Genomic DNA, 22,121 nt, shown 5'->3' on the forward strand with positions numbered 1-22,121 from the left:
ATGAGATGTTGCTCGGGCAATAAACAATTACAATATACGTTCTTTCGCTCTCAACCAAACGATAGAATATTAAAAACTTTCGCGAATATTCTCGAACATAGGGTCTATAAACCTCTTCTCAAGCGCCCGCGGTGCTCTTTCCGATTGTGCTAGTCGTCGCGAACAGAGTGATTCTGTATCTGGCGATCCGCACCTTACGCCAACTTGCCAAGGACGAAGGGCATCGCTATCCGAAAGGAGCCATCATACTGCTGAGCGATGTCTACATGAACGACATTCTGTCCGGTGCTGCGATCCTTGAGGAAGCTGAAGCTATGCTGCAGCAGCTGACTCAGATCTGCAAGGCGGGTGGCTTCTCGCTAAAAAAGTGGTCAGCAAACCACTCACAGCTGCTGAACCACGTGGGGCCCGACGATCGTCTAACAAGAGCAAGATGGTGGCTGCCTGGCGAGAGTCACTCTACTCTCGGATTACGCTGGCAACCTTGTGACGATCGGTTCTCTTTCGCCACCCAACGGATCACTTTCTCGGTCATCACCAAAAGGTCGGTCCCTCTTGCTGACAGCCAAACTGTTCGATCCGCTGTTCCCAGCTACAGTGCTGGCCAAGATCTTCATTTAATCTACCTGGCTGCTAGGCCTCGAATGGGACTCACCGCTGCCAACCAACGAGGCGAGGAAGTGGCTGCAATTCCAGAGCGAGCTATCGGATCTGGAGAACCTTTTCGTGCCCCGTTGGTTGGGAGGCGTGACGGACACCTGGAAATCCACGGGATTCGCCGATGCCTATTCCGCCATCATCTACCTGAAGACGAAAACGTACGACATTACAAAGGTTACCCTGCTTGCAGCAAAAACCAAGGTAGCGCCTTTGAAACAAGTCTCCTTACCACGCTTGGGAGTTGTCTGCCGCCACTCTTCTTCGCTCACACCGTACCTCTAAGTGGCGCAGAGAAGACGTCTCTTCATCTGTGGTCGTATTCAACAGTGACTCTCGGCTGGATCCGTGGACATCCCTCGTCATGGGTCACCTACATGGCTAATCGGGTCAGTGAGATTCAAACACTGCTCCCGGAAACCCACTGGCATCATGTCCCAGGCTGAGAAAACCCCGCTGACTGCGCTTCAAAAATACTTTATCGTTTTTATACGAATTACGAATACTTTCATAAATTTTCCCTTTTGTACAGCATTGTACAATTATTGCAAGTTAGTCTGTATGTGCCAAATCTGTTCTTTGTAATCTGTAACTGTAATCATTTATGATTATAGGTGTCGGCATAGTTTTCATTGAACTATGTGCACATGCATCATGAATTGTTGATAATAGCATAGAACTACTGAAAACACATTGTGTGGTTTTACGTTTATACTGGCGGATTGATACATCATACCAAATCAATTAAGACATTTTCTAATCATTCTTTAATTATATTTAGATGTAAATTAAAATAGCATTTTCAATTTTTTATTATATTATCGCATAAATTAAAAATTAAAGACAGATTAAGCCTTGTTTGATACATTTTTTCGCGAATTGATATATATGTATAATAAATATTTTCTAATTTGTTAAATTAAATATATACATTCTCGAAACAAATATATTAAAATAAATCCAAATATAAAATAAAAATAGTAATAAGCTCTATTAAACTTAATGTTTGTGAACAAAGAAGGGCTGTAAGAGCTATATTAAACAAATTGCAGTTGTCAGATAATCTTAATGAAATTCATTTAAAACAAGAAAATAAATGCATAAGCAATAAACATTTTTGTGTAAATGATATTAATAAAATGTATTTTAAAAAAAGAAAATAAATATATAAAAAATAAAACAATTATGCGAACGTTTCGGCTGACATTTCAAGCCTTCTTCAGCGCAATACAAATATTTTAATTATAAATTAGAACGTGATATTAAACATTAAAGACGGTAGTTAACATAGTCAGGATAATAAATATATGAAGTCAGTTATTGTCTCAATACATATGTTGTTAAACAAGTCATCGTGTATGACAACCATTGTTTCCGATACATACTTCGAGAAAACACCGTGCAATCACCCATGAGAATAGACTTCTTGATTAATTGGTCAAGGGAGATATCTTGATTGAATCCTCCCGATGAAATGTTGTTAAACATTGAATCAAGATCTAAATAAACAAGATCCGATTATTCATTATATTCTGATAAGTAAAATGCACTGTACACTCACTCAAACAAATCGGTGATAATTTTAACAAAAGTTCCACGTATCAGATCCGACATCCCTTTAAACAAGGTTTTTTGCAGAGAACAAAACAGTACGTTAAACCATCACAACTCTCAGATCGCAAATGCGAAAATACCTCAATGTTTTACCTTCTTATATCAAGGTTTGTTTATAAATCCTGATAATTTTGGTAAAGACTCTATAATGTTGTTATATATGTCAGGCAAAAATTCCGTATCAGTTTGTAAATTCAATCCATTAACTTGTTTTTTTATAAATAACATTTCCGATATTAGTCTTTTAATATAATAAGGTTCTGAATAATAAAACAATAAAATTGTTTTTTTTTTGACATGCAAGTAAATTTTTAATATATGGAAACTGCCGATAATAGCGAAATTAAAATTATCGACAATTTTAGTTTCGCTTAAATGAGGGCGCTAACCCGTCGGAATTCGGCCAACGCTCCGGCATCCCCTTAACATATGAAGCCTAAAATATAAATTTAATATAAATTTTTCATTTTTACTCATCATTGTATAAACATTTTTCTAAAAATGTAAACTGATATTTAATTTAAAATATGTGAGAAAATATTATTTCTAGATATGTTTTCGGGAAAATACATTGTGACGTGGTCTTTTGGAGCCCGTCACAAGGGCGGACGCACCCGGCCGGGAAACGTCGGAGAGCGTTCTGAATTTTGCGTATCGTGCGGGTGAGCAGCGACCTTTTCGCTGGCTCGCCCTTACTCGGTAGCGGGAGTCGAGGTGGATGGGCCAGGAGAGCTTACATTGTTTTAGAGAGAAGAGGACCCAGGCGAACAGAGGAGAGACGACCCCGAAAAGGGAGGAACGGAGGCTGAGCGCCCGGCCCGGTGAGTAGTAAAGAGCAATCAAGTATACGCGGTACCGAGTGTATAAGAATGAGATACTGCAAGTAAAATCATTACAGCCCCGGGTGGACGAACATAAGCAGTCCGGAACAGAGACGGAAAGGCGCCTGCATCCCTCCACAAGGATGATCACCCCTGAGGGGCCCGCCGCCACATCGTTCGGGACCGATCACCCCGGAACGATCTCCCCAGCGAAGCAAGGCTGTCACGAACACCCTCATGCAGCCGTACGAGGTATGGACAGGGGCCGCCAAGAACGGACCTGTGACGTCGTCACTCCCAAGGGCTAACGTTTGAACTTGGCGGCGGGAAGTCCGCGACCAGCCGCGACAGACGGAGATCGATAGAGGATCAATTCCGGGCCTGGCGCGGGGCGCAACGCTGCCGCGAAACCTGGCAACCGGGCCGGGGTGGCGCGCAGAGTCTCCCCCTCCCCCAACGTACCTCCCGAGGTCCTGCCGGCCCGAGGCGAGTTCACTGTTCGGCGAGCCGGTGTCCTGAGCATACAAAGAGACAACGACCCGCATCCCGCGACGACTACGACACAATATTGTAAGGCCACCTTCTCGATCTTTCAGTAAGCGCGGATTCGGCCGAGACCCGTGTGCTATTAGAATCTTTTCGCGATACCGAGCATTTGTACTCGTTGTAATTTATCGAAGAGAATACCGAGAATTTGTTGGAAGACGCACGAGACTCGCGTCGATTTCCGCGTAATTACGTATTTAAGCATCTCTTTGCCTTCTTCGCCTCTCCGAGAGGCACCGAAAACGAGTCGACAGTCACTTTATTATCGTATCGTTATTGTAAAATTGTATCGAGTCATTTACTACCGAGCTTTGAGAATAACTTTCGCTGGATTAACGTATGGCGTTCACGATTCCGAGCGGACCACGAAAGGAGGAGAGTAACGATAATTAGATACTTAGAGAAAACCCAGCGACCCCCTTTAAGCTCGACGATTATATTATATAAACGCCTTGTTTCTACACACCACTAACTGGAAATATACAATTGTTCTTTTATCTTATATTCGATTGTAGTTTATGTTGATATTTCCTCTCTCTCTCCGAGACTGTGATTCCGACTCTCCTTGCAGAAAGAACCCCGACACTCTACCTCCTGTTGATACCAAGCTTCCGAGGCTGAGCCGTCGTGTCCGCTAATTAGTTGTCGCGATGTTAATGAATGGTGCGGCCTGACCGTACCTGGCGCCCAATATTCGATACCGAGTAGCAATCTAAAGAACGGAGAGCGGCACGACGAGGTTGCGCAGCAGTCTCTCTCTCACTCTCTCTCTTGGCGAGAGAGGACAGAAAGACGGTCGCAACATATGAAACAAAACTTAAAGTGTTTTTAATTTTTATTTCTTTTTATTACCAATTAAAATTTTTTAAAATCTAAAGATGTTACAATTTACATCTAAATGTGTTTATGTTATGTAGAATATACGAAAAAAATAACCAAAATGAAAAAAAGAAAACATTTAATATTTATGTAAACATTAAATAAAATATTTACAAGTGGAAAACGCATATATAGCGATTTTTCATTAATTTTTAAATGATTATATTTAAAACATAAATCTAAATGTTTTATTGTGTTCAACATATTATATTTTTTTAGACAACATAATTTAATATTTTTACATAATATTTTTACTGTTGAATCATCTCGTACACGCGTTTTTATCTAAGCGTGTCAATGACAGTAAAACATACATACATAATTGTGTCTATTTTTATCACATAGTTCCCACACAGCACAAGTATATTCTGAGAATGTTCTGAGAATTTCAGAAAAGTATATTACGTATATTCTGAGAACGTTCGATATACGTACTGCGATATCCTGAGTACGTACTAAGAATACGTCTATGTCCAAGTTTTCTGCTTCTCAGTACACACTGACAATATCTTTTCGTATATACTCAGTATATTTATAAAATATCTTGAGTATGTTATTAGTTTATATATATAAGATACTGATAACATACTCAAGACATTCTATGGATATACTTATATTCTCGAAATTATATACTATGAATTATATCGATGTTACCGTAAACACTCTATTTCTATTTTTTCGCATTATTTATGAGTAAAAATTCAAATTTGAATTTTTGCTAATATAGCCTGTGGTCGAGTAGCACGCTTTGAATGCTGTGAACATCATTCTATCTTTTTTATTATAATACATTCTATCTTTTTTATTATATACATAATTATATACAGGTATGTAGTTGAATATAGAACAAAGAATGATGTTCAGAGCATCCAAAGCATATGTTACTCGACCGCGCCTTCAAACATACGAAAAAACGAATTTTGAGTGTTTATAATAACATTAATATTAGGTATATTATATATTTTTAACACATTTTTATTTATATTATAAAAACTATATTTCAATTAAATATTTACATATAACTATAATATTGTATCTTCTTATATGTATAGGGTCAAGGTGCCGATTATGAGATACCATTTACATTTTTTAAATTATTTCCAAAATATATGCAATTAGGAAAGTATCTATATACTGTTTTTAATCGTCAATCGTAAATCAAACGAAAAACTATCCTTAGAATAGAAAAATAAAATAAAAAACAAAACCAAAAATATTTTAATCGTCAATCGTAAATCAAACGAAAAACTATCCTTAGAATAGAAAAATAAAATAAAAAACAAAACCAAAAATATTTTAATTTTTAAAATACCCCATCCGCTTGGATCGGACAGCATCAATAGCCTTTATTGTTTTCCCACAGACACTGTATCTAAAAATTAAGTCTGTTCACTTTCCTGTCTGCTCATCTGAGCTAATCGCTTTTGCATTCGCTCTCTTGCATGAGCTAACCATATTTTTATTGGCGCCGAAATTTCCTGATCCGTTGCATTTGTATGCAATCTTCTTACTGTAGCTGAAAAATTTGTTAAATTATTAATTATTAATTTATTAGTTTTTAGTTATTAAGAAATAAAACAAGTTCTTTAATTGTAATTTAATTTAAATTAAAAAATCTTTAATAAATTAAAATATATCTTTGATTTTGAAAATACATATATATTTGTTGAAATAATCGGTTAGAAATATAAAAACACATACGAAACATTTATAAATAATTTAATAAAAAAATATATATTTCTAAACATGTTTTTTAATTTAATCAATTATAGCATGTATAATAAAAAATATAAATTGTTGAATTTATTTTACTTACACATAATAACTTGACATATATGTAATTTGGAAAAGTTTTCTTTTTTCTTTGCTCCATACCAGCTGTAATTAACAGCTAATTCATTAGTAAAAATTCTTCGCATTAAACGAATACATGAACTTCTCAAATCTGTACTAATTACGTAGGCTAAGTGTTTAATCTGAAATATTATTACAAAAGATAAAAGTTATAACTTTATATAATAAAATTATATTTATGTAAAAATATTGATATATATGGCTTTAAAATATATTCTAAAAAAATTATTTGGAAGCTCAATATAAAATTAAATTATTCAAATATCTTTAAATAAATTTATATATTTTTAAAAACTTGTTTATTAGTATAGGGGGCCTATTATGTATTTCTAAAGGAGTGAAAATGCGAAAAGTGAGCAGCTCTTGTGATCACTGATTGGTAGATCTAAAAGTGTACACCAATTAGTGATCGAGGAAAAGTTAACTTTTCGCATTTTCACTCCTTTAGAGATACATAATAGACCCCCAGAGTATTATATATATAGAGTATTTCTTTAAATAAAAGTATTAAATATTCTTACAAGGTTTTATATTCAAAATTTTTTTATTCGTCATATTTTTTGCTAGATCTCTAAATTGTTTTTGTTTTTTTTTAAAAAGTCGTGTTACCATTAAAATAGATATTTAACTTACCATTTCATTTCGATAAAGTACATCAGTACTTATTTTAATTTCCAATACATTTAAACTATTTTCATCTTTCAGTGGTAGGTCTTTATTTATGTCATTTAATTCTTTCTGCTCAGTTTCAAAATTTTCCGTTGAAAGTTTCCGAAGTATTAATTTTTGATTTCTTTCCATACTGTTCATTTTTAATTTAAAATGAATTAGTTTTCCAATGAAAAATCGTTTAAAATTTTTTTCTTCGTAATTATCATCACACAAATTGTTATCGCAATAATGCATATCTAAAAATAATGAAATAATTTTATCATGTTATTTCAATATATCGTTGATATAACAAAATGTTAAGCAAAATATTTATGTAAAACTACTAACATATATCACTTTAAAATATATTGTAAACACAATAATATTTAGCAGCTTTAATATAAAATTAAAATCAAATATCTTTTAATAAAACTATATTTTTAAAATATTGTTTAGTATAGAGGATTATATATACGGTGTCCTGTAATTGGTAAAAATCTGCTAATGGCAGATTCGTGAGATCATTTTGAGACGATTGTTCTTCAGCGAAAATGTCAAGAGACGTCATCATTTTTTTGCAAACTTGCAATATTTATTATTATATATCTTCGTAACTAAGTTTCAAATTAAAATTTTATTAAAGTAAACTCCACTTAAAATTAACTGAAGAATGTAATTATGTAAGGCCCGATTACACCAACGTTATTTTCATTTTAAGCGAGACTTACATATGTATCTGTCTTTATTTAATTAGAAAGAAGGATAAAGATAGACACTTATTTAAGTTTTACTTAAATCCAAAATAATGTTGGTGCAACTGGGCCTTAGTCTTTTAACTCCACAAAGTTTAGTTTACGAAAATCATTTTTATCAATCACATAACTCGAAAATTATTGATTTCTCAACATTTGCACTAAGGAAAAATCATCTCCAAATTAGCCAGAGAATACGCTTCACGAGAGATTTTTTACGAGTTACCGGGCACCTTGTATAGTATTTCTTTAAATAAAAATATTAATATTGCATACTATTTACAAAATTTTGAAGAAATAGTATAAATATTCTAGAATATATAAAAGAAATTATATAATCGTTATAAGTAGAATACCTTGCTTATTAATGACTAAATTTGTCTTGCGTCCTATCACGTCTATCACGTCTAATATGTATTATATCATTATTATTATTGTCATCTTCACCATCAACGTACGATTGTTGTTCGGAATTTGCATGGGATACATTTTTATCACACTGCACGACTAAAAATAATAAAATGTTTTTACTATATTATTTTAAAATAACTTCAATATTTAAAATATGTTAGGTAAAATTTTGAAGAATGTTATAATTGTAAAATATATAAAAAATTATATAATTGTGTAAAACAAATATAATTATACGTACCTTGCTTATTAATATATTTGTTTACTACGTTCGGATTTATATCTTTGCTATCTATGAATGATTTTTTTTTAATTTGCATCAGACAAATTCTTATCGCAATGCGAAAGATCTAAAAATTATAAAATGATTTTGTCATTATATTTTTCCCAGATAATAACTACTGTAATATTAAAACATGTTAGGCAAAATTGTTTAAGAATAAATGTTATAATCCTAAAATATGTAAAAAAATATGCAATGTTAAATAGTTAGAATTATGCACCTTGCTGATTAAACGAATCACTCTGAGTTCCCATCACGTTATTTATATTATCACTATTAATGGAAGCATCAGACTTATCACAATGCGGATCTACAATCAATAGTGTTTCATTATGCTATTTCAATATAATTTAATAAATTTAGAAAAACCTTATTTACCAGAAATTTCTATTTTTTTGGTTATGCATGATTTCTTAATATTAGGGGTTTTTGTCTTGGAATAGTTAAAATCTGAAATCCATATATTGTCTTATTATTCATGTCTTATCTTGTTTTTTATCTGTTATTTTTATTTTCATTTTTCCGTGCTTACCCTTTTGTACATCCGTCACTTTTATTCTTTTGATAGGTTTTTCTTGTGTCGTACAAGTTTTTTGTGAAAACGTAGGAATATCTGACATTGTGTCGTCTGATTCATCTAAATCGTCGTTATTCGTTGAATAGTATACTTTCGCAGCTCTATGTTTTCTCGATTTTTTAAGTTTTTTTTATATCAGCGCTAGAGTTATTAATATCAGATATCGCTTCGGCTTCTTTTAATTTTATTCTTGCCACTGCATAGTCGTCTGAAAAAATATGTATTATTGTAATAAATATTTAATAAATAATAATTTAACATATATATATTTTATTAAACAATATTTTCTTGTATTATTAAACGATATCAACATATATGTACATGCTGCATTTTCCACAAAAAAATATAAAATTGCTTACTAAATGTTCCATATATTTTTTTAACAGGATGTTGCCTCCAAGTTTCATGATCCGGATCCTCCATATGTTTAACTGCCTCCTCATACCGCTTGTTGCTGGTAAAATTTGGCCAAAATGATGTTGATTCTTCGTCAATTCTTAACCAACTATTTGGTACAATTTGAAGACCGTCCTCGAATTCGACGATTGCATAAAATTTATTATTCATTCTGTGTGATAATAAATATCATTGAATATTTATATTTCATGTAAGAATGGGAAGATTGCATATCTATTATTTTTACATGGCAATTTAACATATTTCTTTATTATGTTTTTCAATGGCTATGACTTCAAATTTGAGCACAATTTTACAGAATAAATCTGAAGTAACGAAGATGAACAAGGAGTATCAAATAGATTTTCTTTTGCCAAAAGTTCGTATCCGATAATAACAGGGATATTTCGTCTTGTGCAATGTGCTATGTTTTCAATACATACAATAGCATCACAGTTTAAACCACAACAGCTGTCTGCAAGTGTCCCAACTTTAAATGTAAGTCCGTTGTACTTGAGTATTTTATATTGTGGATTGCTGCAGTTAGGTATCAGTGGACCATCTTCATGTAATGAGTGTAATGACATTACATTGGATGTGTCAGAACAAACGAATCATGTGATGTAGTTAAATTAATTTCTTGTTCTGTACATCTTCGTACAACTTGTTTCAAAAGTTTTTCCGCTTTTCTGAGATATTTTTTATACACTTGCATGTGGTTTTCAAACTTGAATGCACTAAAATTATCGAGTGGTCCAAATTTTTTTACATCGTCTACAAGATGTATAAGACTGTGTATATTATGCGATACGTGTTGCGCTCCATAAAGTTTAATAAAAGTTTTAATAAAAAAACGAATCATGTCTTGTGTATAAGATAAATAATGTTCATCATTCACATAATCCTTTGAACACAAGATTCTAATAATTACATGTAGTGTCATATAATGAATGTACACACTTTTTCGTAATACAGATTTAAAGACTAACGGACCAGTATACAGCAGTATTAATCTAAATTCCGTAGCTTTCCATAATTTTACACAATCCAGTTTTCGCGGCTTTCTTGCAAATTCTCTAGGTATCGATGACTTTAGTTGAATTTGACATGCAGATATTTCTTCAACGGCTCTATGTGGTAGTCGATATTGGAGTTCTCCACCCAGCCATAAATATATTAACTTCCGCATTATTCCCAAACACACTAGATGCATACAGGGTTTGTCCGGAAAGTAATGCGTCGCATTTTTTTGTGACGCGACTATACATCGCAGAGCGATGGGACCGGTTGGGGAGGAAGGGGGGTACCCTTAGCTTTCCAACGGTAGGTCGCTCAATTGTTTCCATGCGCTTGGAGGGTTAGGACGGCTTATTCTGTGAACCTCTGCTTAGTGGTCGCGTCGAACTTGTGATGGAGAGAACGATAGAGCAACGCTATGCGATAAAGTTTTGCGTGAAGCTGGACAAGACGCCGCTGGAAACTTTTGAAATGCTCAAGAAAGTTTTCGGGGACGATTGCCTTTCCAAATCGCAGTCAAACAGATGGCACAAGATGTTTAGAGAAGGTCGGAAGGAGGTCGCCGACGAGGCCCGCGCAGGACGCCCGTCAACATCGCGAACGGACGACAATGTGACTCGTGTGCGCCAATTATTGAATTCAGACCGTCGAATGAATGTTCGCTTAATGTCGGAATTATTGAACTTGCCGAAAACGATTGTTCACGAGATTGTATCGGAAGACTTGGCCATGCGGAAGATTTGCGCAAAACTTGTGCCCAGAGTGTTGACCGATGCGCAAAAGCAACACCGAGTGGAAGTTTGTGAAGAACTCAAGCAACTCTGTGCAGATAATCCCAATTTCCGGCGGACTTTTTTTTATTTCCTCGGCTGAAAAGGGAGCTCAAAGGACAACAGCTCGAGTCGGTTGACAACGTACAAGCTACTTCGACGGCCTCCCTGAACAGCATCCCAGTCAAGGAGTTCCAGAAATCTTATGACGCATGGAAATCGCGTTGGCAAAAATGTATTGACGCAGAAGGGTCATACTTCGAACAATTTTAAGTTGTTTTACCTATGCGATCAATAAATTCTTTTTTAAAAAAATGCGACGCATTACTTTCCGGACAAACCCTGTATAATCTAACGGAACGTTTGTAACAGGTTTGAAGTGAGGTATTTTTAGTAAACCACATGTTATATTTGGCTTATGATAGCTGTCATCGATTTTTTTAGTGAAATCATCATCTGATCTACATGGTGCATCAATCTGTGGGAAGCACATACGATTTCCTATGTATTCACCTTCCGTTGTACACTTAGTACAACTAGAATACCCGGTATGTCCTTTTACGCACAATACAAATGCTTTTGCAGGTGTATCACATATCAAAGCTTCTATTCTGCATTGTAAATTACGTCCATTGACATAAATTCCATTTTCGCCCATTTCTATAGCCTCGTCCAAAAAATTTTTTAAAAAGTCATTAACATCTGCTGGTTTTTCCGTTCCATGATAAATTCCGATTGTGAATACATTATTATATGGAAGAATTGAACCAAGTATGGGCCAACATTGTTGTTGCGATGATCGTGAAAGTGGTAATCCATCGATATTAATAGCAATTTTTACACTGTCAATATTGCTCTTTATAGAAGTTAATAAATTTAATACAGATTTTTGCAATCCAAAATGATAGTACGTTCCTGGCAGTACTACACGCATTTCGTTTTTTCTTGGAGTTTGTAAAAGTGAACGTGGATCCAAAGATAAAGATGAAAAACACGAATGATTTCTCAGTCTATGAAGCAGTGCTCTTAGAGCTGTATGTGAAATTTGGTGTTGTACAGCCCAAATAGCAAGATCAATTTTTAAATTTTCATTTTTTATATTAATATTGTCGGATGCTAAATAAGCTTCTGATTCATCATAGGAATCGTTAACAGAAGATTGTTGTGCGTTCAAGATATCATTATTTTCCTTATCCTCTTCGTGAACAATATAATTTTCAGCACTCTCAACTTCAATATTTATTACATCTGAATTAACTGTAGAAATATCTCCCAAATGTTTTGTGCATTTATAATTGATATCCATTATAGCATCTGAATTAACTGTAGGAGTATTTTCCAACTGTTCTGTGCATTTATAATGAATGCTGCTACATGATACTGCTACAGTCGTATTTAATATAACTTCACAAATAATGTTGGATTTTTGTGTAGCTAGTCTTTTTAAGTGTCGGTTAGAAACGCTTGCAGTATTTTTCCTCGAGCGCTTTTTATTCATTTTAATTTATAATTTATTTCGTTCTGTTAAAATAGTAAAATATTAATATAAAATATATATTAACAATATTAATATTTATGTCAACTTTTAAGTGTTAATATGCTTTTTCGAATATTATTATATATTTATAAAAATTTAGCGAGATAAAGTTAAATAATTTTAAAAGATTTTGTCACTATTTTTGTACGTTTAAAAGATTATTTAAGGGGATACCGGAGTAATTAATTAATTTTTCTTTAAGACAACTATGTGTTTTCTTTACATCAACTAATTCGTCTCATTATTCTGTGCATAAAAGTAATAAGGTATGATAATTGAAAAATGAATATTTTGCAAGATATTTTGTCAAAATATCTTGTGAACTATTCAATTTTTATCCATCTTATACTTTCATAATTATCCGTGATTGGGTGGCAGAATATGTGCCAATTTGGGTATTGCAGCGCCAATGTAGAACAGATATGACGCAAATAATAAATGTATAAACTAATGTATAAAATAAACCATTATTAATATCAACGATCACTAAATTCAAAAACAAATTTAATTTCTTTAGTTCGAATAATGTCATTAATTTGAATCATCTGTTCTGCATTCATAATGTCCAGGTCGACACATATTCTGTCAGCCAATCATGTAAGATAATGGCAGATTGGCGCTTCTCTTTCCTAGAAGTTCTCTAGTTATTACACAATGTAATCAAGAAAGAGCGATTTCGGTATGTTTATAAATATTTGATCGATGATGTACTCACTTTTTTATTTATATGTCTTATTCTCACTAGGATATATGTAAATCTACAATATCTTCCTTATTTCCAACGCTGCAACATAAAAATGACAAAAAATAAATATGTATACATGTCTTCAATAAATAATTAGTGACAAAACTGTATACTCTGTGTCTGCTCTCTCTTGATCGCATTGTGTAGTGACTTATTAACACAGCTTTCGATACATTACAGTGTCAACACAAATATAGAGCATTTATATTTGTATTGCGTAACACAAATATAAGTTCTCCATATATGCTCTGATACTGTAGTATATCAAAAACTGTGCTAATCAGTCACTACACAATGCAATCAAGAAAGAGCGAATACAATATGTTTATAAAGATTTGATTGATGAGAGTTGTAAAGCATTAACAAAACTAAATGATATAAATTTTATAAAGAAAAAGGATCGACTTACTTACTTTAAATTAAAATCGTTGCGTAGGTTTGATTTTGTCGCACACTAACACACAACTCGGGAAACGAAAATGACCGATGGCTAAGCCCGCCAAGCCACTATCGACCAGTATTGACAAAAGACGGTAAGATCGGAAGTTACATGTATCTAAGATAGCGGTGCTATACATTCTGTACGTAACTCAAAAGTATGTTCTAAGAATATACGGAAATATACAGGAAATCATAATACTGTTAGAAATGTTAACGTATGTTCTGAGAATATTCGACAATATACGAAAAATGATATAACTAAATAATATACTGCTAAAGATATTATAAGTATATTCTAACAATATACGAAAAATAATGTACCACATGAGACATTATAGAGATGTTCTCAGTATATTATATACTGTACGTATATTCACAGTATACATATAGAATATTCGAATGATATCATGTGCTTTGAACACAATAATATTATATATATATATATATATTTGTTTTTTTTTGCTTATATATTTACATGCAATTCTTATATATATAATATATATATATATATATCATTCACATGTGTGTGTATGAATATATTTACTGAGCATTTACATGTGTGTGTATAAATATATTTACTGAGTGTTCTAAATAAAACGTTACAATTTTTTATTTCTAAAAGTATAATTTTTAGAAAATAATGCTGCAAATAAAAGTTTCAGTATTTCAACAGAGATATACATACTTTGATGTTACAGAAATGTTTGTAGAAGGCAATTTTCAATATCATTAGTCAACTTGATTATTTGATATTGATTAGTCTAATAATAAGTATTTATGTAAATTGATTCCTTGTAACATATTCTGCATACAGGGTAAAAGTCAATAATTGAACGGTTTACGAGATATTTTACATAATCTAACATATTTTGATACAAAAAATAAAAAATATTTCGTAAATAAAATATTTAGTGTTCGATAATACTTTTATGTATAGAATAATTATAGACAAATAAAAAAAGATACACAGTAAAAAAATATACAATTTGCTACATGCAGCTATATATATTTTTTTGTAAAAACAACATGTTTGTTGTTTATACCAATTATTTCGTCTATGTATCGTATCAGAAAATAATTCCACCGATTTTTGAAAATCGATGGATTCATTGCTAGTATTCTTATATGTGCTATTGCTAGAGCCATTTTCCTTTTGGCTTTCGGTTTTAGTTTTTATAAATTTCTAATCTTTAAATTGGCACTCTATTTCTTTCATATGATTATTGAATGATCTCTGAAGTTCATTCCACATATAAGAAGAGTCGACAATGCGACGCTCTTGAGCGCATGCTTTCCTGGATATCCAGAGGGCTATTTTCCAGATAACAAAATGATTGTTATCTTCGCATAGTTCGACATTTTTAATACACGTACCTGTATTTGAATTTCACTCCAGGCATTGCATCGTGGGTACTAACGATTGGATACTAACTTTAATAACCAGAACGCACATGCGAATCGTTCTGGAAAAAGATATTTTTAAAAGCAACTAGCAGACGAATAAATCGTCTCTGATATAAAATATCTTTTTTTAATAACCAGAACGCACATGCAAATCGTTCTGGGAGAAGATATTTTAGAAGCAACTATATGTCAGACTTCACAACGATACGTTGTATACGCTGTTTCGTTGTTGTTACGCGTATGAACGTGTATAGCACCGCGCGACGTGAGTGAGGAGTCGCGCAGTAGATCATATCCACAGATTAATAGACAGATCGCCAAAGGTCTGGATGAAGGAGAGACCAGCATTTCTCACTGATTTCAGCGCCATATCGTAGTAGTGGTCAATGCAGTAACTATTAATACGTTCCCAAGATAAGAGCGTCTCATGCTCATGAACTCGTCCGGCGGCATGTACGAGATTTATCTTTTCGTAGCGTTCGCGTATTTCGGAAAGGACAGAATTTTATGATGTTATAAATAAATAAATAAATAAATAAATAAATAAAATATTAACCTGACCTATTATAATTATTTTTTAATAAATGTTTCATTATTATTATCATCTAAGTCTAAGTCGTTTAATTAATTTTTAGTTTTTTAATAATTAATTTAATTTATTCTAATCATTTTAATATGTGAAAAATACTAATACGTATACGTTTTATAATGAATTAATATATTTCGAGAGTCGAATTATATATTTTTTATAATATAAAAGTGTTCAAAAATTATATTTGACTTTTAATTTTAATTATTTTAGCAAAGAGTTCCAAAATCTCTTACACACATAATAGGGATTTTGTTCATCCATATAATTCGCAATTAAGTATATATGTTAATTATTAATTTTAATAAAATACAAAATTAAAATTAAAGGTCAAATATAATTTTTGAACATAAATATATTTAATTCGTTATAAAACGTATACCCGTGATAGTATTTTTCTCGTACAAAAATAACTAGAACAAATTAAATTACTCATAAAAAAATTAAAAAATAATTAAATAATTTATATTATATATGATAATAATAAAACATTTTATAAAAAAAACAGATTCAATAAATATAAGTATATATATAACATGTACTTATATTTATTGAATCTGTTTTTTAATAAAATGTTTTATAAGCTTAGAAAACTTGACTTTGACGTAACTAGCAAATTTTATTTAATTATTTCACGACGGTTTGACGTAATAAAATGTTTTATTATTATTATATAAAATATAAGTTTAAATTCTTTAATTAATTTTTAATCTTTTATGATTTTTAATTTACTCTAATTATTTTTGTACGAGAAAAATACTATCATGGGTATACGTTTTATAATTAATTTAATATATTTGTGTTTAAAAATTATATTTGATCTTTAATTTTAATTTTTATTTTATTAAAATTAATAATTAACATATATACTTAATTGCGAATTATATGGATGAAAAAAATCCCCATTATGTGTGTAAGAGATTTCGGAACTCTTTGCTATAAAATAATTAAAATTAAAAGTCAAATATAATTTTTGAACACTTTTATATTATTAAGAATATATAATTCGGTTCCCGAAATATATTAATTCATTATAAAACGTATACGTGATATTATTTTTCTCATATAAAAATGACTAGAATAAATTAAATTAATTATTAAAAAACTAAAAAGTAATTAAACGACTTAGACTTAGATGATAATAATAATGAAACATTTTATTAAAAAAAGATTCAATAACTAGTAGGTCAGGTTATAATTTTTTATTTATTTATTTATAACATTATGAGCTATTAAGCTCATCATCTCGTTCGCTCTCTGTCTTGCTTTCATTCGGCAAGTCACAAACGATATATGATACTCGTATGTTCCTACTTCAACTCTCGAGAATCTGAAACAAACGAAACTCGTGTCCAATATACAGGGTGTCCGGTAACTAACGAACCAACGATTACAAATGAACTCTTTGGTCAATTTGGGAACAATTTTTCCTCAGCGAAAATGTCGAAAAAGGTCATCATTTTTTACAACTTTCCAATCGTTGTCATTATGTATCTTTATAACTAAGCCTTAAATTAAAATTTTATTATAGTAAACTCTACCTGAAATTAACTGAAGAATGTAATTATGTTAGACTTTTAACTCCAAAACGTTTAGTTTTCAAAAAACCTATTTTTTTCAATCGCTTATAACTCGAAAATTATTGACTTCTCAACATTTTTGCTAAGGAAAAATCGTCTCCAAATTGGCCAGAGAATCCGCCCTTAATCATTGGTCCGTTAGTTACCGGACACCTTGTATATATTATATAAAAGTGTATAGCACGTCAGAAGCTTGTGAGCTTACAGCGATAAGTAAAAACAATTGCGTATTTATTTCATTGCGTTTATCTGTTTAAACGCGCGCTTTAATTTTTCCAACGTTTTTGCCTGTTTATATTTTAAAGGTCCTCTCTTCTAAAAATCTTGTTTTAAAGATCCTCTCCGCGAGCAAAATTCGAAAACATAAATTATTTAATATTTTTACTTTATTATTTGTAAATCCTCGGTAATTTCAAAATTTTTCTATTTGAAAATTATTAATTTTCTATTGCCAATTAATTTTATCACAGACTTTACTCTTACTCCCATTGCACTTTCGTTTGCGGTTTTCAGTATACGATTTTTTATCGTAGTTACTGAAAATTATTATTGTGAATTATACTTGTGCAGTGATTTGAAGAATTTACAATTTCGTTGAAATTGTTGATTTTTCAAAAAAATTACGAGATTCGCAGAAATTGCGTGCTTTCTTGGCATTTTCCGTTCGCGGCAGGCGGTTTATTTTTGATTGTTGCAAGTGTTTTTGTTTTTTTTTTTTATTAAAATAGATAATAATAATGTGAAATAAATCACGATATTTGACAGATGTGCATATATATAGAAATTGTAATAATAATAATATTATATCATAAAATTGTAAATTGTTTCAATTTTTTATAGACTGCGATAAAAGATTTTACATTTGGATAAGAAACTGCGGTAAGTAAAAATATAAAATTCTTGAAAACGTAAAAATATTTGATAACGTAAAAAGGTGAACTTTGAAAAATAAGGAACTTAAAAATTGCACTAATAAATGGGCTATATATATGTGAGCCGTGCGCGGATGTAAGGTGTGTTATATCGAAATTTAATTAATAGAATTGAGAATTAATCCCAATTTTAAGTCTTACAAATGTCCAAGCTAATTTTTTGTACCTCGTGTACATTTTTGAAAGTTATATCGAAAAATTAAATTTCAATATGCGTCTTACATCTCACATTTCGCATACAGCTCACATATAGCCTATTTATCTCTTATACTTTATTTCAACCCTTATAGAAATTTATTACTAGTAACGCCAATTTATCACTTATTTCGAGTAATTAATCACTTTTATTTCGAATACTTAAATTACTGTATATTATAGTATTTTAAATACTCGAAATAAGTGATTAATTGGCGTAGTGATAAATTTCTACAAGAGAATAAGGAGCCTTTAAATTCTTAATGTAAAAAATTTCAAGTAATTTTCTTTAATAAAATTTAATTAAAAAATTTAATTAAAAAATTTTTGAACACTGTGTTATATCACATTTAAAATCGTGATTATTTCAATAAAAAAACATTTTATGTGTAAAAAATATATTTTTTATATTTAATAAATTTTATATATATATATGCATATATGTAAAATATTCTCTCTCTCTCTCTCTCTCTCTCTCTCTCTCACACACACACACACACACACACACACACACAACGGGGGCCAAATCTCTCAAATTGGTCTCATGATCAATTAGCCTGGATTCGCACCAGGGGCAAAGTCTGTTGGTAATGTCAAACGAATTTAGCCTGGACTTGCACCAGGGGCAAAGTCTTTTGGTCGAGTCTACGAAATTTAGCACGGACTCGAACCAGGGGCAAAGTCTTTTGGTTCAAGTCTACGAAATTTAGCACGGATTCGAACCAGGGGCAAAGTGTGTCGGTAAGGGGCAAAGTCTATCGCACGAAGATGGCGGTCTCTTCTTTAGGCAGGCCTTTGGCGATCTGTCTATTAATCTGTGTCATATCAACGTATAATACGCGCGAATTACTGTGGTACATACTACTAATACCGCGCGAATACGAAAAATCTGACGCGCATTTTTACGTACATAATAAATCGGAATATTTGATAAATATATATATATATATATATATAAATATACACACGTGTGTGTGTGTGTGTGTGTGTGTGCGCGTGTGTGTGCGTGTGTGCGTGTGCGTGTGTGTGTGTGTGTGTGTGTGTATATATATAAATTAAACCAATACATTGATCAATTTGAAAATATTCTTATTATATATTCTTGTTATAATCTTATTAGTTTCATGAATAAATTATTTTATTCAAAAAAATTGCAAAATTATAAGTCCTAGGCCCTGTGCGGGGATATCAACCTGGTGCTGTCGGCAATGCTGAATATATATATATATATATATATATATATACTCGTATATACGACGAGGTCAGCGACGGTCAAATACCGCATGTTTATGAAAATAAAGTACCAAATATGAAAAAGAAGCTTGAAGAATTATACTACGGTCTGAATTTCAAGTTAGTATTTATAATTGTATCAAAACGAATTAACATTCGACTTTTCAATAACAGAAATAATCCTTTGATCGGTACAATCGTTGATGATGTTATAACTAGTCCGTTTAAATATGATTTCTTCCTTGTCTCTCAAAATATTAGACAAGGTACAGTTTCGCCAACCTCGTACAACATTATTTTCAATAATAGTGGTTTAGAGTCAGACAAGATACAACCTTTAACGTACAAATTAACTTTACCAAATTAACATTACCTTGCCATTATGCGCAAAAGCTATCGTTCTTAGTGGGACGAGTTCTTCATCGACCTCCAAGTACACAGTTAGAAAATAAACTATTTTTCTTGTAATGTATTACAAGTTTGATATAAAGCCAATTTTTCTTCAGGATGACTTCGAGTATATTAAACTTATTTTTCATTTATGTATAATTGATGACAAATTGGTTAAATATGTTCTTTTTTATTTTTATATAGTCAATATTACTATTTTTCTTTTTATAAAGTCAATACTTAGATTATAAGATTTCTGATGTGAGTGTAACTTGTCACACATGTATTTGCATACACTCGTATGGATGGCATATTATATGTATTGTTATACACATGGATGTGACAAATTTTCAACTAAGTGTGACTAATGTGTGATTTATGTATTATAAATTAGATAATTACCTATGTCGTATTAATGCAATGCCATGATACAAGATACTACAATTTTTTTTATATAAAGATATGTAACCAAAATCAACCTAACTCAGTGTAACTTGCCATGCATGTATTTGTATACACTTGTTATACACTCGTTATACACATGGATGGCTACAAATTTTTAAATAAGTGTAACTAATGTGTGATCTTTGTGTGTTATAAATTAAATAATTACATATGTCGTATTAATGCAGGACTATGACATAAGATATTGCAACTTTTTTTTACAATTTATATAGACATGAAACCAAAATAATATATTATTTGGCCGACTTTCGGACCAATATTTTTCTCGTCTATTTCTTTACAGGGGATGTTAAGAGAAGGAACAAGGGGAATTTCTGAATATATTTGTCAATTGACGTTTTTGAGGACATTGAAAAACCTAACGATTTCTCTGCATACATATAAGCAGCATCGCTTTCTGATGTATACATTACAATTTGTTTTTTCATTACTTTGATTTTTAGCTATTGTACAACAAATTATTGCTTTCGAGGACTTCGCAAATGTATATACAAATAATTTATATATAATGGTGTTTTCGAGGACATTTATATATAAACGGTCTACTTATCAAATTATTGCTTTCGAGGACTTCGCAAATGTATATACAAATAATTTATATATAATAGTGTTTTCGAGGACATTTACATATAACATTTACATTTACATGTACATTTGTGACAGTTTAAATAAAGTTTAAATAAAGTTTAAATAATGTTTATATAACAATAATTAATCTGCTTTACGCAAGTTGTAACATATAATTTTAAAAAATATAAATATAAATCATAATGTAAATGTAAATATAAATTTTAATATAAATTATAATATAAATTTAAATTATATTGGAATTACTGATATATCTGGACATGTAAGATAGTACATAATATATACATCAGTGTAAAATTAATTAAAGTAATATCGCAATGCAGATGATACATTATTGCATTCTGTACATAAATCTTTAGACTATTTTACAGCTCGCGTGTACACAAACACATGCGAGTAATTAAGAATATAAATGTTTTATGCCTTCTGCAATCATGTAAAGACTAGAAGCACATTGATCCCTTTTCGATAAACACAGAATCTAAATTACTCATAGTTGGTTATTCCATAACATTTCACAAGATTCTGAAAGCGGAGACAGTAATAATGAACTCTCGCTTAACAAAATCTCATGGTTTGTAAATGGATTCTTTTTCGATGCTTGATGACAGACCTGCTCTGCAATTACTACCGATGCATAGGATACATCAATTTTTTTATATCTGAAATAGGCATTTAATAATTTTAATACAAAACATAATATTTAAAAATCTCATATATAGAATAACTTTAACAGAAATACTATCAAGTCTCTTACCATATACACCTTACCACACTTTATTAAACAGCAAATC

At 31.3% G+C, this 22,121-nt stretch overlaps 3 protein-coding genes and 2 pseudogenes across 6 annotated transcripts; 1 reads left to right on the forward strand and 4 right to left on the reverse strand.

Moving 5' to 3' along the window:
- LOC146720520 (uncharacterized) lies at nt 1-1,103 on the forward strand. Its single transcript, XM_085488314.1, has 2 exons — nt 1-16; nt 124-1,103. Exons 1-2 carry the CDS (start codon nt 1-3, stop codon nt 1,101-1,103), a joined length of 996 nt encoding a protein of 331 aa, XP_085344440.1.
- Nucleotides 1,104-5,528: 4,425 nt separating this feature from the next.
- Nucleotides 5,529-8,169, reverse strand: LOC114928546 (uncharacterized). Its single transcript, XM_085488340.1, has 4 exons — nt 8,131-8,169; nt 7,005-7,279; nt 6,334-6,493; nt 5,529-6,033 (listed from the first exon to the last, which is right to left on the reverse strand). The coding sequence occupies exons 2-4, from the start codon at nt 7,275-7,277 to the stop codon at nt 5,897-5,899; spliced, it is 570 nt and encodes a 189-aa protein (XP_085344466.1). The 5' UTR covers nt 7,278-7,279; nt 8,131-8,169; the 3' UTR covers nt 5,529-5,896.
- Nucleotides 8,170-8,680: 511 nt separating this feature from the next.
- Nucleotides 8,681-9,629, reverse strand: LOC146720521 (uncharacterized; annotated as a pseudogene). The gene is made up of 4 exons (XR_014926038.1): nt 9,405-9,629; nt 9,001-9,253; nt 8,847-8,918; nt 8,681-8,778 (listed from the first exon to the last, which is right to left on the reverse strand). The product of XR_014926038.1 is annotated as an uncharacterized LOC146720521 (transcript).
- LOC146720522 (uncharacterized) lies at nt 9,629-11,184 on the reverse strand (annotated as a pseudogene).
- Nucleotides 11,185-11,186: 2 nt separating this feature from the next.
- Nucleotides 11,187-15,714, reverse strand: LOC114928541 (uncharacterized). Of its 3 annotated transcripts, XM_085488336.1 has the most exons (4): nt 15,326-15,714; nt 13,924-14,113; nt 13,481-13,549; nt 11,187-12,749 (listed from the first exon to the last, which is right to left on the reverse strand). In XM_085488336.1, the coding sequence occupies exon 4, from the start codon at nt 12,724-12,726 to the stop codon at nt 11,512-11,514; it is 1,215 nt and encodes a 404-aa protein (XP_085344462.1). In that variant the 5' UTR covers nt 12,727-12,749; nt 13,481-13,549; nt 13,924-14,113; nt 15,326-15,714; the 3' UTR covers nt 11,187-11,511. The 3 variants fall into 3 exon arrangements, with proteins under 3 accessions (XP_085344462.1, XP_085344461.1, XP_085344463.1); XM_085488335.1 differs by lacking the exon at nt 15,326-15,714 and having other exon boundaries at nt 13,924-14,365; XM_085488337.1 differs by lacking the exons at nt 13,924-14,113; nt 15,326-15,714 and having other exon boundaries at nt 13,481-13,910.
- Between the last annotated feature and the right edge of the window lie 6,407 nt (nt 15,715-22,121).

Source organism: Nylanderia fulva, unplaced genomic scaffold, assembly GCF_048542155.1.
Source record: "Nylanderia fulva isolate GAGA-0341 unplaced genomic scaffold, ASM4854215v1 Scaffold68, whole genome shotgun sequence".
In the NCBI taxonomy this organism is placed as follows: Eukaryota; Metazoa; Arthropoda; class Insecta; order Hymenoptera; family Formicidae; genus Nylanderia; species Nylanderia fulva.